Source organism: Orbicella franksi, chromosome 8 (assembly GCF_964199315.1).
Source record: "Orbicella franksi chromosome 8, jaOrbFran1.1, whole genome shotgun sequence".
Classification (NCBI taxonomy): domain Eukaryota; kingdom Metazoa; phylum Cnidaria; class Anthozoa; order Scleractinia; family Merulinidae; genus Orbicella; species Orbicella franksi.
In genome coordinates, this window is record NC_138152.1 from 29079316 (window position 1) to 29098752 (window position 19437).

The 19437-nt window shown below is 39.8% G+C and overlaps 2 protein-coding genes and 1 pseudogene across 6 annotated transcripts in view; 1 reads left to right on the top strand and 2 right to left on the bottom strand.

The window, feature by feature from the left end:
- The window catches only part of LOC145496102 (uncharacterized), a 492363-nt gene that overhangs the window by 236324 nt on the left and 236602 nt on the right, over nt 1-19437 (bottom strand). For all 5 annotated transcript variants that reach the window (XM_081475728.1, XM_081475729.1, XM_081475732.1 and 2 more), the window contains one exon: nt 12322-12426. In XM_081475728.1, the coding sequence (XP_081331854.1) occupies nt 12322-12426 (105 nt within the window). The remainder of the gene's footprint in view (nt 1-12321; nt 12427-19437) is intronic.
- On the top strand, nt 4934-6207 carry LOC145495755 (uncharacterized; annotated as a pseudogene).
- LOC145496109 (uncharacterized) overlaps nt 17744-19437 on the bottom strand; it is a 56187-nt gene continuing 54493 nt past the window's right edge. The window contains exon 5 of the mRNA XM_081475743.1: nt 17744-18407. Coding sequence (XP_081331869.1) covers nt 18307-18407 — 101 coding nt within the window. The 3' untranslated portion in view covers nt 17744-18306. The remainder of the gene's footprint in view (nt 18408-19437) is intronic.

Here is a 19437-nt window from a genome sequence, read left to right on the forward strand (position 1 = left end):
GGACTGTTACAATTAACCAGCCCCTTCTGTTAGAAGCCTATTCTCTAGGCATTAACTAGTCAGCCCGGGGGGAGGGGGTTCTCCCTTATATGGGCTATATAGGTATGTGCGGCCCCAAAGGGTCGGGATTTTCAGCCGTTGTAGTCATAACTAGGGTATCGATTTTGGCTGTTTTGCTCTTAAATAGGGTATGGTTTTAGCACTCCAGTCTTGAATTGAGTGTTTCTTAGAAGAAGCTACTTTTTCATCATTATCAATAAGACGTTCAACAAAAGCCTTTAATAACTTATGTCTAGGGCCAGCCGCAACGGTCATAAATAGGGTATCGAATATTTGGCCAGGTCATAAATAGGGTACCAAAACCCGCAGATTTTGGTCCTAAATAGGCTAAGGGTTTTGGGAAGTGGGTCACACACCCCCAACGCACTTTTCTGGGAGCACACCCACTCCGGTTAATCAGTAACTAACAAGGGGAATGTGGCTCCCTAAAGATGCTTTGATGACCAATAGAAGTCAATGACCGGGGGAAACTCTCGTGTTAAAGTGAAGGGGAACCCCTAGAAGGTACCAAAACCTCGTTTTGTTGGCGTGGCCCCAATTCACTTGCACCCCTATGAGGCCAGAGGAATCAGTACATTAACTGACACCATGACATGTAAAAAAAGCGATAAATATGATCCGTCGAATACCTTCTATCCGTAAAGGTTTTTGAAAGCATTGTCAAAAATCTGCATTCTATTTAAATGGCTAATAGACCTTTTTAGCTTGGGCAGTTTGTTGCCCCATTTCAGACCGTGTGATTATACTCTTGATAATACTTGCTTGCAAATTTTCAAATAGTCGCGTGTATATCAATGAATAAGTTTTACATGGATAGAACAATTCTCTAGAGAATGGCATGTGGTCTGTTATGGGAAAACAAACCTCCCAAGCTAACAAGGCCTATTTCAAATAAAACGTAAAAGAAAAAATAAATAAACTCACATTCTGCTAGTGCGGCTGCCATGTACACTACTGGTGAGAACTGTAGCGGTGATCATTTTAGATAGCACTGGTACTACAACACGAATTTTAACCCCTAAGGTACAACGAGCAACCCTGTCACTGTTAAATGGGAATCACCCCGGGGTTTAACGCCTCTCGAGAGCAACAGCCTCTAATCCAGGGAATTCATTCCAGGTTATGTTTACTGAAAAGGAAGCAACAGTAAACGGTCTCTTCCTAACTACACTGGTTGCTGGATTTCGGAGAAGCTTTAGGAAGATAGTTTCCAATCAGTGCTCCCCTCCCTTGTTTTGGATAAAAAAAAAAGGAGAAATAACAAAAGGAAGAATAGCCGGCAAAGCAAGCAAAGCAAAGAGTCTCTCTGGCTTTTCCATAAACAGTGTAACACGGTTGGTCGTCAGTGTGGACCCAGCTTCCTTAATGTAAGTAAGTCAACCATATGAGGGCCTCCTCATATGAGCCTGGTCAACTAGGCTAGCTTGGTTTCACAGATCTCGCCATTCTTCTAGTCGTAAAAATTTCGACGTGTTCATACGACAAGCCGGGCTGGCCAGGGTTTGAAATTTTTACAAAGAAAGGAGCGGCGAGGCAAGATTTCAAAAACCGAGCCAGCTCTGTTGACCAGGCTCATATGAAGAGACCCTGAAACAACTTGGGAGGTCAAAAGCTACCGGCATGGCCCATCTCCTCTAGGGTCCCTGGGGAGGGGAGAACAAATTATCGCTTTCTTACACACTCCCTATTCTTTGTGGTGCCAGTATCTCGGGCATTCCACATTCACACGAATGGCTCGCTTTACCATTGACAACCCAGAGCAGAAGAAACTGGTTTAATTAATACCCCCTTTAAATACAATCTTTTACAATAATATATCTCGATTATATACTTTGCTGTAATATTTATACTCTTAGAATAAGCAGTCTTTGGTATTCAGAATAAAAGTTTAGAAAACGTATACCTACAAAAAATAACCATCAGTATAAAATAACAAACAGATAAAGCGCATCTCCAAAAATTCATTACTTACATTGTAACAATGGCAAAGTGTATTTCTCTGAGTGAGAGGGATTTTTTACACTTACTAAAGTCTGCTCTAAAAAAATACATTCATTTTCATTGTTTGCGCAACGGAGAGGCCTATTATTTACTATGTACCAAAGTTCTCTGGTCAATGCAACATTTCAATAAATATTTAGCTCCGCACTAGTAAATTATACCTAATTTGCAATCTAACAAATGATTAATACATGTAGACGAGGGTCTCAATGGGTGGGTGGGGTGGTGGTAGCTTTGACGGTTGACGGTTATTAAGAGGAAATTTCTTCTTTGGGTTTAACTTAATATTAACTCTTGTTCTTCATAACTAATACCTAAGGTGTTTTGGAGGTCATCTTGGAATTTCATGGAAGGAATAAAGTGAAATTTTGCCAATATACTGTAAGACCTCTAAAAAGAAACCCATAGAAAATAGGCGCACTGATTGGTCAAAAATCGTGTTTCTATAACTCGATAAAAACACAGAACCAGCATGAGCTGTTGACAATGAATGGAGGCACGAGCAAAGAGAATTTACATTTTGATTATCAAAGTAAACGAGTTGTTTTCTTTACTTTGCCGTCGCAGAATCTTCTCAAAGAAATAGAAAACATGTTTCTCATTGTTTCTATCGTGTTTTAGTAGAATTCTACTAGTATACTAATGCAAATGCTGCAGTCTGATTGACAGAGCTACTCGTATACTATCAGCCATTAGAATGCAGTAGCTGTCGGTCGTCCACGAAATGCGACGTTTTTCCGAAGTTTTGGAAGAAAGTTTAGATATAAATGGATTATAAAGTTCCTGAGAAGACTAAAAGGACATTAACGGATTCTTGACTTAAAAACTTGAAATTATGGAAAAACCGGTGCGCGCGCGTAAACAACTGCAAAATTACCAAAGACAATTCAATACGTGCGATTATATTAAAGCGTAAAGTTCAATAATGCGTCGAAAAATATTTGCAAACCATTATTTGCGTTACTTTAAGTTATTTGCGTTACTTTAAGTTAGAATTCTACTAAAATTATTCGCTCTCAATTTCTTCGGCCTCATCAACTATCACCTGATAGAAATCTCGAGCTCATAATCTAATTGTTAAAAATGAAGTGAAATTTTGTAAATATGCTCTAACACCTCTAGAAAATGGCCGATAGAAATTACGCGCACTGATTGGTTCAAAATCGTGTCTCGATCAAAACACAGAACTAGCACGAGCTTTTGACGTCATCATTACGTCATTAATGGTAATTCTCCTTTCTCTCGCCATCGGATGGCGAGAGAAAAGAGAATTTACATTTTGATGATCAAAGTAAACGAGTTGCTTTCTTTTTTCGCCGTCACGGAATTTTCTAAAAGAAGTACACATGTCCTGCGTGTTTCCATCGTGTTATAGAAAAACTCGTGATAGTTTGAGAGAACTCGTAAAACCTGTGGAAACAGCCGCCTGTCGGCCCGTGTTTCCATCGCATTTCTCGTTCTCCCAAACTTCCACTCGTGTTTCCGTTTAACAATTAGATAACTCTCACTGTGAGGGCGCAGCCCGAGTCAACTATGACAGAAATCGAGAGCGTTTAATCTAGTATAAATCTACTAGTCGTTCAAAACTTCATCTAAATCAGCTCTCCAGATACTTAGATAACGCAAAGAAGCGGCCGCCATTTTGTTAACAACTGATACTGCTAGCTACTCTCTGTCTACAACAGAATAGATAGTGAGTAAAGTAGCTAATCAGACAACGGCATTCGTGATAGAACGCTAGTAGATTTATAGCAAAACTCGACAAAAACAAGGTACATCTTTTCTATTTCTTAAATATACAACTTATAAAAATACATAATGAATGAGCCGAGATCAATTTCTTTTGTAACTGAGGCTATCGATCAAATGCTGTTAAAAAGCTTCAATGCGCTTGGTCCTCAAAACGAAAAAACATAGGGTCAGCTTATTTGGGAACATGGAAACTAGTTTACAAGTTTAAAGATTCTTTGAGAGTCAGAAGTCCGTGATGAGCCAATAAAATAGTGAGATTCCAAATACCTTGAAACCATTTGACGGTTAACATTGAACTACCTCTTTTTCGGACGGTTTACAGCAAAAATTGCAGTTTTTTTACGGTTTTCGGTTAAATTTTGGGCTGTTTGACGGCTGACGGTTAACCCCATTGAGACCCTCGTAGATAGGGCTGCATTTTGAGCAAGTTTATTTGTTAAAGTAAATATCTTTATGTCCAATCTTCTAATCCAAATCTCAGAATGACTATCCGTTTATTATTTGCTATTCTAAATCTAATATTGAGTATTCTTTCTTATTAATTACGATTCAAAGGAAAATTTGTCAGGAAAGTCATGGAGGTAAGAAAAAACTGATCCCTCAAAAAGAAATTTGAATGAAACAAGGAATTCTCTTTCCAAGCCTGCGAACAGGCTCACGTTTGAGGAACACACGTGCAAGCAGCAAAGTTTAACCTCGTTCCCACTGTCCCCCTCTCTCACTCTTGGGAGGAGGACAGAGAGACCCTGGGAACAACAGAGATCAGAGATCAAGGCAGGCTGACTTCCTTTCTGCACCAGACTCCTCGCTCGCTGACTCGCACTTCGCCGCTCACGCGTGTGACTCTAAGGTGAGCCTGCTCACAGGCTATCTCTTTCCTGAAGATGAAAACCAATGCAGAAATCTCTGAGAGGGACTGAAGGTTAGCTGGAGCTCTTGAATTTACCCAGGCCACTGCACTGACTTCCAACATTTATTTGCTGAAATGAAAACATAATTTTGCTGTGTGAGTAATGCAACAGAACTACACGGGAAATATATCACATTAAAGAAAATAAAATATTTTCATTCTTCCAACCATATTGCGAGGGGGAGCAAGGCGTACCCATCTCACCTTGCAGTTCCATCTTGCACCGTGCCATGTGGGGACGAGTCAGGTAAGAGAGCGCCCACTAAAAGCTGTATTTCTGACTCGACAGCAAAACAAACCAGCATCAGCTGTTGACCAAATGATCATGTAGAATTTCTTGCCCTGGGATTAAGTTTGTGCATTTCTACATGTGTATCAGAACAAATCAAGATCTTGGTAGCAGAGGGTTGTCAGCAGTAACTGTTCCTGAAGCTGTTACTGACCTGACTGAATTGGAGGAAATTGACTTGTCAGATAATTATCTGGAAGAATTACCAACAAGTATTAACAAGCTGAAGAATCTGAAAACGCTGAGATTAGACGAGAACCAGTTGAGAGAACTTCCTCAAGCCATTGCTGAGTTGAGTAACCTGACCGTGCTTAGTGTGAGTAACAACCAGTTGTCTGTTCTACCTTCAAGGAACTGAGGGGACTGTACTTGAGTAGTAACCAGTTGACTTCATTGACTGATGAGATCGGTGAGCTAAAGGAGCTGGAATGGCTGGATGTGAGAATGGACACTGGAGACTGGACTTGAGCAATAACCAGTTGACTTCATTGCCTGGCGAGATTGGTGAACTGAAGGAGCTGGTATGGCTGAATGTGAGTAACAATGAGCTGACAGTTTTATCATCACACATAAAACATCTCAATAAACTCCGTGTACTGTTGTGGGGTGATAACCAGTTGACTACATTGCCTGATGAGATTGGTGAACTGAATGGAAGGAGCTGGTATGGCTGAAGGTGAGTAACAATGAGCTGACAGTTTTATCATCACACATAAAACATCTCAATAAACTCTGGGTACTGTTGTGGGGTGATAACCAGTTGACTACATTGCCTGATGAGATTGGTGAACTGAATGGAAGGAGCTGGTATGGCTGAAGGTGAGTAACAATGAGCTGACAGTTTTATCATCACACATAAAACATCTCAATAAACTCTGGGTACTGTTGTGGGGTGATAACCAGTTGACTACATTGCCTGATGAGATTGGTGAACTGAATGGAAGGAGCTGGTATGGCTGAAGGTGAGTAACAATGAGCTGACAGTTTTATCATCACACATAAAACATCTCAATAAACTCTGGGTACTGTTGTGGGGTGCTAACCAGTTGACTACAATGCCTGATGAGATTAGTGAACTGAAGTTACAATTGTTATCGGAGACGGCGTTTTAGATCTTAGTAGCCAAGGGTTGTCAAAAGTTCCTGAAGCTGTGTCTGACCTGACTGAATTGGAGGAACTTGACTTGTCAGATAATCATCTGGAAGAATTACCAACAAGTATTAACAAGCTGAAAAATCTGAAAAGGCTGATATCAGAGGTGAACCAGTTGAGAGAACTTCCTCAAGCCATTGCTGAGTTGAGTAACCTGACCGTGCTTAGTGTGAGTAACAACCAGTTGTCTGTTCTACCTTCAAGGAACTGAGGGGACTGTACTTGAGTAGTAACCAGTTGACTATGTTGCCTGATGATCTTGGTGAACTGAAGGAGCTGGTAAGTAGTGTTAGATGATGTGAGTAAAAAGAAGCCGACAGTTTTATCATCACACATAAAACATCTCAGTAAATCTCAAATAGTCCTGAATACCGGACTTGAGTTGTAACCAGTTAACTACACTGCTTGATAAGATTGGTGAACTGAAGGAGCTGGAATGGCTGGATTTGAGAATGGAGACTGGAGACTGGAGACTGGAATTGAGTAATAACCAGTTGACTAAACTGCCTGACGAGATTGGTGAACTGAAGGAGCTGGAAAGACTGAATGTGAGAATGGATCACTGGAGACTGGACTTAAGTAATAACCAGTTGAGACTGGCAAATTGAATGAGCCCATAGTATTGGATGTGAGTAAAATCATGCTGACAGTTCTATCACCACACATAGAACATCTCAATAAACTCTGGGTACTGTTGTTGAGTGATAACCAGTTGACTACATTGCCTGACGATATTGGTGAACTGAAGGAGCTGGAAATCCTGCTTGTAACTGGAAATCCTTTAACACTGGAAAAAATGAAAAAGGTTGTGAAAATACAGAAGAAGATTTGAAGCCAGGCCTGGCACAAAACAGTATGTGTGTAGACCTGCACCTCTTAGGCATTCTTTTCAAAATTTCTGACGAGCATCCCTGCCTTTTTTATATGGGAGTCTCACTCCTCCCCAGGCCTCACACGAGAACAGTGGCACAAGAAAAGAGAATTTACATTTAGATTAACAAAAATAAACGAGTGACTATCCTTTCTTTTTATCGCTGTGTTTTCAACAGGAAATACACCGAATGCAAATATGGCGGATCACTCAGTCGGTGCCCGGGACGAGTTGCATGAAAGCGAGGCTAGTGAGGCCTTGATGTTTTGTTTTGACAATGCTTCCCAGAAAAGTCTTGCTTTGTCGTCGATCTGCTCTGTTTCATTTAGCTGTGGCTATGAGCTGCTGTGTTTCTGAACGCCACGAGAAGGGATATAAATTTTCCACCGTTCGCCTCTTAAGCTTAGGGAAAATAGTGGATCAATGCAATTCGTCGAGACGAAGGAAAGGAGTTCACGATCGCCGCAGGAACTAAAGTTTGTTCGCTACATTTCACATTAGAAGATCTTAGAAAAATCGTTTAAATGACGAGCTTATGTGGTGTCTGGTGGTGTTCCAACACGATTTACATGGCCAGTTCCTTCCTCAAAGTAAAGAAAAGCTCCTCTTGAAAAACATCCTTTGTCTCAAAGGAAGAAGTTGACTTCGCGTCCACTCGCACGGAATCGCACGAAACAAATACTACGGTGTAACAACCAAGCGAATGAACTTCAACTGCTCCCATCGTTGTATCCAGTGAATGCTTTGAGCCAAATGAAAACGACTTGGAGCTAAATGCGGTCGCTTACACATTTTCTAAGATCTTCTAGCCTGAACGAACAAACTTTAACAGTTCCTTCAGCGATCGTAAACTAGTTACCTTCGTCTGTTTTCCCTGAGAGGCGACCGCAGAAAAGAAAAAAAAAAAAACACTTTCTCTGCTGTGGAAGATTTCAATTCCTTCTGGTGGCATTCAGGAACACAACAACTTATAGGGAGGGCGAAACAAAAACAGACCAGATCGACGACGATGCAAGACTTTTCTGTCAAAACAAAACATCAAAGCCTCACTAGCCTCGCTTGCATGCGACTCGTCCCAGGTGCCAACCGAGTGGTCCGCCATATTTGCATTCGGTGTATAGAAGAAATTTATCTGTGTTTCTATTGAGCTATAGAAAACTCGTGAAAGATTGAAAGAGCTGAAAAAAGTACTCTCCTAATATTTCACTTGTGTTTCTATTAAACACTTAGATTATGGGCTCAAGATTTGTTGCATAACAGTTGACGAAGGTACAGTCCAAGTGAACTATCACGCATAGTAATCAAGAGCGAACAGTCTAAATGTTTTAGTATAAATCTACTACTTGTCCAAAAATTTCTCTAAATCCTTTTCACAAACACCTCGAAAATGCAAAGAAGCAGCTGCCATTTTGTTAACAAGCGCACACTGCTATACAACTCACTATCTACAACTGAATAGATAGTGAGTAGCATAGCCAATCAGAGAATAGCATTCGTGATGGGACACACGTATATTAATACTCGATAGAAACACGCATTTTTTTTGTTCAATGTTTGTTAAGGTCTTGCATGTCATAAAATAAAAATAATCATAAAACAACTTACATTTTGTTAGCACCAATGCTTGCAAGTATGAAGTTCTTGTGTTACCTTGTGATGTTGCCACTAAACAGGACACTCATGTTCACCAGCAATTCATTGAACAATCTTTCCTTTGGCTTATTACTATGAAATCTATTTACTGCCAATCTTTGTAGTTCTACTGTCTTGCAATTCTTTGATGCCTTCTAAATTGAAGTCACAAGCTGCTTCATTGTCAAAATATGATTCTAACAAGACTTGCTCTGCAAACCTGGAAAGAGAATAAAAACAAAACTGAATAACCAGATACTAGTAGCAGCTATTGAATTGTTGTTCAGGTCCACTTGATGGGAGGCATTAAGGACGTTCGCGCTAATTGTTTCTGCGCATCCTTACTGTGCACAAAATTCACATGCCACGTCATGCATCAAGTGCACGCGCTAAGTAGTAAGGTGAACAATAATAAGGCAAATGGCCACCGCTACAACTTTGCGTCGATTTAATGCTCTTGGACATTTGGTGACCCCTATTTTTCTTTTGATGGGCCATTTTCTCAACCGATTTTCTACCTTTTGCAAAAAAATGAAGAAAATCTATCGTGTAGAAGTTGCACCATCATGCACCATCAAATTCCGTTCATTTGACCTCTCCGTTTAGCTGTGCATCAGTTTCAAAAGCCTCTTGAAGGGTTAAGGTTTGTGAAAATGATGGCAATATTTAGAATTATTGATGCCACAGATCCACTTATGCAAAATATTGTTAGGACAGTTTGCCTCTGTTGACTTATCTTTGATATTTCAACCTATAACGCTGGAGACCATGCTGAATTACGCACACCAATTTATCAAAATCAGACTAGTTTTCCACACGCTTGATCTCTGAAACGAAGTCAGTGACCCCCAATTTTTATTTCATTTCTGAAACAAGTATATCATTATCTGTCCGCAGTAGAGGTTTTAAAGAAATCTATCGAGTACAAAATTTTCACGCGAACGTCCTTAAATTATTCTACGATGATGAATGTAGGTAACCTCCTTTGAGCAGTTTGGTGGGAATCATAGAAAATAGTATAATACAGATAGGACCCTGTGTGCACTCCGATTGGTCAAAAAACTATGTTTTAACGGAGTATTAAACATAGAAAAAGCGTGTTTTATTGTTTTTTTGCCACATTACCTCTATATCATAAACCAAATCAACCTAGAAACCTAAGCCATGTATTACACTGTGATAAAACACTCCGAACATTTGAGAACACTAGTGAAATATAGAAATCACTCGCCTGCAGCTCGTGTTTTCTCTTGTGTTCTTAAATGCTTGTCGTGTTTTACATGTATCACAGTGTAAAACACGGCTAAGCCTTCTTCATTTGTTAAAGAAAAGCCTTATGATTCATACTAAGCAACACAGTGGAGGATTAAAGGTCAACATCTTCCAAACTTATTCCAATCTACTCACAATTTTGTCATAGTCCCTGCTATAATGTAAACAGTATTCTATCATTATTTTCTCTTGATCTTAGTTGCAAGATCTGATCAGCTGAAAAGCCATGTAGGAATCAGAAAACCATGTTTTACTATTTCAAGTGTGTTATATCAAAATCATAAATTAGTGTTTTACTCAACTTTAGCTTTATTTGTTAAATAATAACTTAATGATAATTCTCTTGAATAAAACAGGTAATTAACATTCCAAGGAGACATACAAATTTGTCTACAATCACAAGATTATAAATCTCTGAAAAAGAGGAACAGTTAACATACCCAGGAGAAATATAGAAAAATGATACACCTGACAAACAGACTTAATGTACACAGCATGATGTAGTAAGTGTTACCTTGTACGAGTTGAAATGATGTACATTATTAATAAACTGTCTTATAACACAGTGTGTTGCCAAAGTCTCACCTTGTTTGGGTTGCAGGCTGACGTAGTGGACTTCATGAACATGGCCCAGCACAAGTGGGTTGGTGCTGATCACATCACCATCAGGCCTGATAGTAAGGTCACGGTGATTTGACTGACTGCTAATCACATCAATGTATGTTTTATAGCAGTTTGCAGTCGCATACAGAATCACGTGATCGCCCCATGTGCCATCTTGCTCCATGTTTGTAAGATAATCAGCCCATGACTGATATCCATTGATGAAGTTAAACAGATCTGTTCCATCAGGCTGTAAGAAGGGAGAATAAAAAGGCTAACTTTAGGTCAGTACACACATACGGGGGTATATGTGTGATGGCAGAAATGTCCCTCCATAAAGTTACATGTATAACGGAGAACCAAATTTTGAGATCTTTCCTCAAAACAAATTATTTTAAGACAACTAATCCCTGTACATGGCGATGCCCAGTTTTCTGCCATCTTATCGGACTGCAAGTCCAATTCAAATGCTGACACAAATGCTGGAGTCTGATTACTTGGAACATATTTTCCCAAGCCACAAATCATTGTTAAGATATTTTAACCCGAAAAAACAAAATAAAATACTAAACTTACCAGTTTTGGGTTCTTTCTGAGGTACTGCACTATGGATTGTCTTAATTCTCCATGCGAGATCTCGATTCCTTTCACAACGTTCAGTTGTTCAGACAGCGCATGAAACATGCAGTTCCCCGACCCTTCATTGTCAGAAATCACAAAGCCTTTGTCTGATGCAATTTTCTTCAACTCTGCTGATGGGTCAGTATTACTGTTGAAGTTCCTTACACTGCGTTGAATTTGCTGAAGACTCATGAACATTTGCCCAGGCAGATCTAAAAAGAAAAAAACGTGTAAATTCAGGTCACTGCACAGGGGTTACTCACTGGAATCTTTTGGTGGAAAGGGAAAGTGATATCTGTTTCTTCAAATCCTATTTGAGACAAAAATACCTCATTTTTAAAACTCTTAGTTTCTATTAACTGAGTTGGAAAATGGCAGTGTGTAAACTTGCATACACAGTCCCATGGAAAGAGATTTATAATACAGTCACTGAACTATGCTTTTAGGATTTCTATATGAAAAAACTACAGTCAAACCTGTATATAATGGCCCTGTATTAAGTGGCTAGTTTTCGAAGTCCCGATTTTTCACTCAAACAAACGCTGTATTTGTTACCTGAATTAGGCGGCCACCTCTATTAAGCAGCTGTGGCCACCCTGTGACAGTCCTATGTTTGCCTTTCTTATTTATTTTTACCTGTATTAAGCGACCACCCTTGAATGGAAACTAAACCAAATGTCATTTTATGCGGTATTTTATTGTGTTTAAAATGCAATCCATCATCACTAATAAGAAATAACATGTACAAAGCTACTGTAAGCTGGTAATAGGCCGTTTAGTATCGTTAACATTTTCCAGATGTCTGCAATGTGCTGAAATACAGTACCATTTCATTAGACCATGCTCAGTGAGTATTTTTAATGATCCTGTTTTAAGTGGCCAGTTCCTCAAGTCCTTAGGGTGGCCTTTATATACAGGTTCGACTGTATACCTAATTCCAGCCTTAGGTCAATTACCAATAAAACATTTACTGTAGAGCAATACAGAAAAATCTGACTAACTTTCAAACCAAAACAGCCCAAAAATCCATGTCTTTCAGGCTCCCACACATCCATATAGCTCATTTCTGGAAGTAATGCCTCCCCCTGTTCCCTTCAATGTTGACAATGTTACTGCAGAAAATATTGCTACATCCTAGTATTGTTGCTACATGCTTACCTGGGGGTAGTGGAGATTCACTTGTCATCTGTCCAACTACAGACTCTGCTGAATCACTACACTGACTTGTGGAATATGCTTCATGACTTACAGGTTCTTCTGAAGCTATGAAAAAGAAATAATTAAATTCATCAGCCTGTCTCCACACTCACTAGCATCTCTGCATGCTCCCCTTTTATAGCAAGACAAGGCAACTTCACGTCACCTCCCACAGCCCCACCCCAACTTTTGAGAAGTACAATTTCTTTCATCAAAACACTTGATAAAGAGCTAAGAAACTTATTAAGGGAAAGTAAAAAAAAACACACTTAGAATCACTCCTCCAGCTTTTCAGAAGGACCCCCTTATGTAGTGAGAAAAAACATCATATCTTTGCTAAAATCCCCTCCACCCTCACCCCTAAGCTTTGGAACACATCTGGATTCGCTTAGAGTAAAATTTGTTCAATAGTAAAAGGACTAGAGATGGTTTACTGCATGATTTTCTGGATATGCTGTGAAACAGATGAACAAACAGGAGAAAATAACACCAGAAAACAAATCAGGTGAGTCTCACTTGGGTAACATAATTATTGATCATGACAATGTAAAAAACAATAAGTCAAAGCCTTACCATGAACCAAACTCCACATCTTCTCAACAAGGGCTTCACACTGTTTCTTCCAAATGAACTTCTCTTCATAGGATGCCCGTAGTCTTTGAATCTCTTGCAGTCGCTCTGCTCTGTCTTTCAGACGTACAGCTCTAATTGCCTTGGCCCACTCTGTAGGGTCAGCAGAATCCACCACAAATGGCTTGCCTAGTGGTAGAGTGCGCAGTGTATCTCCAAATCCCGAGTTTCCACTCACAAGAATGGGAAGACCAGCAGACAAGGCTTCCAGTGCAGTTAATCCAAATCCCTCTGTCCTAGACGGCATGATGACAAGGTCAACTTCACAAAACAACTTTTTCAATCTTTCCTTACTTTGTATAAATCTTCGGACAAACAACTGATTTCTAGAGATTCCACTTTGCAGCAAGTTTTCAGCAACTTCCTCCTGTTTCCCATCTGGTGCACCGACAAACACCAGATGATATGAGCTGTCTTCCAGTTCAGCTATTGCTCTAGCCACAATGTCATATCCTTTAAGACTAAAGTCTTCAGGATCACCACGGCCAAAGGTCAACACCTTAAACTTATTACGCTCACTTGCTGCTTGTGTGATGTCTGAAAACTCACTGAACGTGCCAGGTGTCAGCTGAATGATGTCTTGGTGTTTCTCACAAAAGCGCAGATAAGAGGAGTATGCCTCCGTCAACTTGGGTCCAACTGCTGCCACAACATCTGCCAATTCACACAATTCTATTTCAATTCTGCTCTTCTCTTCACCTTTGGAAATGGCATTTGGATAGTCTTTATGCATTCCAAGTTCTTCAGGAGCAGTATGCAGTACTTGGACCCACTTACATTTGTGTGATTTTCTGATGAATTGGGCTTGTTTACCAAGCTTCCCTCCATGGCCCACTATGATGTCAATGGTAAGGTCTTCTGGTGGGGAACTCAGCCAGTCAAGAGGGTCATCGTAGCCTGGACGTCTCTCTGCTTCTCTAATGGACACTTTGTGGCTTTCAGCAGTCCTCTTCCCTTCTTCAGAACAGGAAAATTGTGGGACTAAGAGGGTGACTTTTACTTGCTCATGCTGAGCCAATTCTGTGGCAAGCTCTCTGTTTATGGTTGACAAGCCTCCTTTAGATGAATCCCACTCACTGGCCAACAGAGTGACATTCAATGCTGTACCAGATTTCCCTTGATTCTCTTTTGCTGGTGCGTCTTGTGAAGTGGCAACTTTGGTAGAAGGACTCAAACCCTACAAGAGAACCACACCTACAATTAAAGCTGGCCTCCAGATCAAGCAGTCCAGGTTTGAGATTTGGCAGGGTCACTGTGTTGTGTTCATGGGAGACACACTTTGCTCTCACAGTGTCTCTCTCCACCCTAGTGTATGAATGTATACTATACTGAGTATTGCAAATTTTAGGCTGTGGGTAACCCTGCACTGGACTAGCATCCTCCAAGGGGAGGTAAAAATACACCTACTGCTTAATGCTACAGGAAATTAGATGAAGTCTACCAGTATGGGACTTTTAGCCTGATGAGGACTTTTTACAATAAAAGACACAAAAGGTTTACAACCAATTAGCAAATAACTTTCTGTAGCGTCTTAATGATTATCTTCAACATGAAACAGTCAATTTTAATCTTTTGCGATTTCTATAAGTAACTGACCTTAATCAAATCATTTCTCCAGAGGTATAATTTAACCTCCGCAATGAAAATGTGAAAGGTGAACTAATCAACATGACACCAGTGTGGGACAAAGAAAAAAGAAAAAAATCTGACTCAGATTTTTACTTTGTCCTGTGCTCATGTCCTGTTGATTAGTTCACTTTTCACATATATAGGTAAGGTAGGTAGGTTAAGTCTGTATATGAGCCAAGTGGCCCATCAGGCTGGAGCTTATCCCGGTTTCTGTAGCATGAAGCGACTAGGAGTATTTCTACTCCCCCCTGGATGGGATGCTAGTCCATCGCAGGGTTACCCTCAGCATTAAGTTCACCGGTACCCATTTATACACCTGGGTAGAGAGAGGCACTGTGAGAGTAAAGTCTTACCCAAGTACACAACACAATGTCCCTGGCCAGGGTTCGAACCCGGACTGCTCAATCCAGAGACAAGCACATTAACCATGAGGCCACTGCACCTCCCTTTCACATCTATAGCATTGCAGTAAAGACCCGCAGGCAAAAGAAATCCTAGGCGGGGAGGATGGAGTAGAAAGAATTACTTGAGAAAGGAGCAGAACTCAAGGAGGTCCAATCCCTCAGCCACTAAACATTTTTCTCAGAAAAGCTGATACTTTTGGATTCCCTCCATACAACATGGTACCTAAGGAGTTGCTGGTGTCCCTTTGACATACTACAGTAGACAAAGGAAAGGTTACCCAAACCCTTTGGAGTACACTGGTAGAATTTCTACAGTATCTTGTGTAGGATCCTAAATGAGTTTTCACAGGATCTCTTTTCATTCTCCAGCATCTTAACTAAAACACCAATCCTAGTTATCATCCTAACAAATCCTTCAAGATCTCACAGGATCCTGTGATGATTTAAGCCATTTTCTTCTTCAACTTCTGAAATCACTACCTCCTTTCAGATACAGCTCGCCTGTATGGTGCTTTAAAGGAAGTCCAACACCAACAGCCCCCCACCCCCACCCCCCAAACGCAGGTGAAACACAGATCTTTTCTCATTAAGTAGATTTTCATTAAATATATAGATTACATAAATCACATACCTGGCTAGTTTTCTTCAACAACCATTTCTCCAGGCCACGGACAGGGTGTTCTTCACCCCAGGGCTTCCTAGTACAGATCAGTGGTTGATCCTCTTTCATTTTAAGCAGGTGGAAGCACTCCTCATCGACACATGACACTCTTCCATGGTTTGAACACTCTTGACCAGCCCCATCTCTCCCTTGATGACAGTATGGGCAGGCTACACACAACTCATACTGCAGTCCACTCAGGTATGGCAGCTCCTGTGACAAGGTTTGCAAAGTTCTCTCCACAAACTCCCGAACTAGTGTAGGTAGTTCTTCCGACTTGTCTGCTGACACCTGATGACTTTGTGTTCTTTGCCTTAAGATGATCTTAATGAAACTCTTCTTGCAAATGAGAATGAAATTATGGACTTGCTTCCCAATAAAGAAACAAGCTCCATTTTGGTACAGCATGGGGTGCTCAATGGGCCAAGTCTTCTTACAACACCAACGAATGGTTTGCGACACCAGCTGTGAGAACAGACCATGAGGGACAAAGCCATGCACAAAGTGGAGATACAAAGGACAAGGATCAGTGTGGGATGGCTCTATTTGACAAAAGTCATCAGGTGATGGTTCAAGTTGAGCTGGTACAAAGTATTTTACATCACTTGGGGAGGGTGAGAACTTGGCAATCAAACCAAACTGCTCCATCATGTTCAAAATGTCATCTTTGATAACACCTAGTTGAATAAACTTGGAAAAGACACGATCGACGTGTTCCATGCAGAGGATGCCGTTTTTCTTCAGTTCATCCCAGTACTTGGCATGTACAGGATCCTAAGAAAAATCATCATAATGACAATTATAAGTACATGCATAATGCTACCTGGCTACTTTAGCCACACATGAGGCTAAAGACTATATTGACAATGGCAAAAACTGTAAGTACACTTAGCAGTCTCTCAAATAGGGAATGCTTTTATGTCAAAACTACATGTAACAGTTACTTATTAAAACAGAGATTCTGGAACATACATTCATTTTAAACATATACTGAGAGATGTTTCTTCATGTAGTACTGACATTCCTAGCATATGATAAGTTTACTGAGTGGTCCCAACGTAGCTATAACAATACAAAGTAATGTGACAAAATATTTAAATCACCTCCACTCAAACATGTTGCATTTAAGCCAACATGGCACATGCATTCTTAACGCACCCCCAAGACATTAAAACCAGTTTTTGCAAAAGCACTAGCCTTTGTTATTCATAATCAATATTCCTTTTGTAATGCATTGTTATGGCCAACAAAGCAGGACTCCAGCTCAAAAAAATCCGTAATTTAAGCTCAAACAAGCTCAAACAAATGCATGATTCCACGCTAAGCAAAATTCAAATCAAAACACAGAAAATTAACAAGCACAGTTGGAAAATACAGCTTTGTATCTCTTCCTCTGAAATAAGGTGTCCTGTTGTTGACAAGATGACAAAAAAATTTCAACACTATTGCATCAAACCATCACTAGTTAGCCCAAAAATTTGAACCTGTTCACCCCTATACAATTTGAAAATATTTATATTTGATATTTAGTTTTCCCAACTTGGTGGTTAATCAATTAATTTACAAGTATCTAATAGGCACTGCATCATGTAGAATGATATCATTTTCTAAAGCGGCCAAATTAATAGAAAGATGAACAAATACATGTTTGTGTATATACCGTAGTGTACATACTGTAACTTAATGTTTTTCAGCTATACAAATATTAAAAAAGTGACAACAACCTCTTGAGGAAAAGATCAGGTAAAGGTTAAACACTGAAATTTCTAATATTGAAATTTTTTTTCCTACCATTTTATCAAAGTGTGGAATAGTTATCAGCTGCTTCAATAGTTCAATCAGCCACTGAGCCTTCAGAACAACTGTACTGCGATGCTTGATAATCATACCAAGGCCATGGTAGAAACTGATCATGCCAGCAAACTCCTTTTCATCTTCTAAAAAGCAGTGCTTTTTGGCATAGCTTTGGAGTTGCACCAGATTTATGTGAAAAATCTGTTTGGCAATCAAGGCTTCAATCACCTTTTCAAACAGAAACCATCTAAAAGAGATCAGAGAAAATGAATCACATTACATGACAAGCCATTATTTGTACTATTTACCTTGAAGATCGCCATAGTATCCACAAATGAACAAGTTTTGATTAACGGAGGATAACTACTTCAAATCCTTGCCATATAATATTAACGTTCTGATGGCTTTTATTTCAAATTGCAACTAAAATGAGAGTGCAAGAACTATAAAAGCAGATTTGTCAAGATCATACATTTGTATTCAAACAACATACATGTGTATCCCTACCTGTGCACACAACAGTTCTTAAAATTTGATTTGCTAGTTTACGAAAGCCATCAAAATGTTGTCACAAACAGAGGTTTCATTAAGGCTGGGCATCCAGCAAATTAACTAAGCTGTGACAATTATTTTTGTCCACCAAATAGAAATTGCATTGCAGATAAGGGATGAATTAATTTTCTTTTGTTTTATTCCCCAAAGCCTCAGAGCTAAGTTAAAATTTTAATTATAGATTGAAATTGGCCTATTTCTTCTCCTCCAATGTCAGTGCAACAATACCTTGCTGATTTAAAAATACTCAAAAAAAAGACTATAAGTATTTATTATTTACCTGACTGGTATCTTCTCCCCCATATATGGTTCCTGTCTCAACACCTCCATGATTTTGTTCCGCAGTTCTTGAATGTCATCTGTCTTCCCCTCTTGCTCTGAAAATAAACCACACACATTTTGATACTGATCCTGTGGTTACATATAACTGAGATATCCTTACAGTGTGCATGTAGGTACCTTGTAAATAGGTTCAAATCTGGTGTCATGAGCAAGTAGTAAATTTATGAGAGCAAGCAACAGTGGCAAGCCAGAAAGAGAGTCTGCTCTGATCTCTGTGGAAATTCATTTCTACCCTTAGCGGAGCACCATACTGGTAAGAACCCAAGAATTGCATTTCTCGAGGTCATAAGTTAACTGCTGCCCCCGTGCTGGTCTTCAATTGGATCGCAGGCTCAAGCCAGGTTTACTTATTGTAATCAGGAGTTCCGCTCTTAGGCTTGGCTATATCTATATATCAAATACTTAATCAGTTTTACACAGCAAGACATTAGTACTTTAATACCTGTTTGATGTTTTTGTTTCTTTCCACCCTTCCTGATAACTTTCTTTATCCTATTCCAGATCAGTGAGCTTGTGTTATCAATGCTGAACAATGGTGGGACCACATGTTTCCCATATTCCTTACCAGAAATCCTCTTCTGTATTTCTAATTTCATCTCTGCAATGTCTTGAGGAGATTGTTTGTCAGCATGTGTGCCTACAATGAGTACCGGAGGTCGCAGATAGGGCAGCCTACTTTCAGCATCAATATCTGGTTCTCCTTTCACTTGTGTAATACTGTGAATTGTAGCAAGCCAGGATAGCAAATTCTCCAGATTTGTTTCTCTGTTTGGGTTTTTCAGAGGAATGTCACAAGTACCTTGTCTAACACACGGCTGAGCTTGCGCAAGTAATGGCTTGTTGAGATTGTGCACTAAAATATACAGTGCACGTGATGATAGGAAAAGTGGGTGAGAGGCATAGTACAGGTGCTGTCCAGCAAAATCCCACACATCCAAACTGGTAACAGATTCTTCTTTAGTGATATCACTTTCAACATGTTCACCTCTAACATACTGCAGGAACTGATGAACATACTTTGTGACATCATCTGCAGGTGAAGTGGTGTTGATCATTACCTCAGGT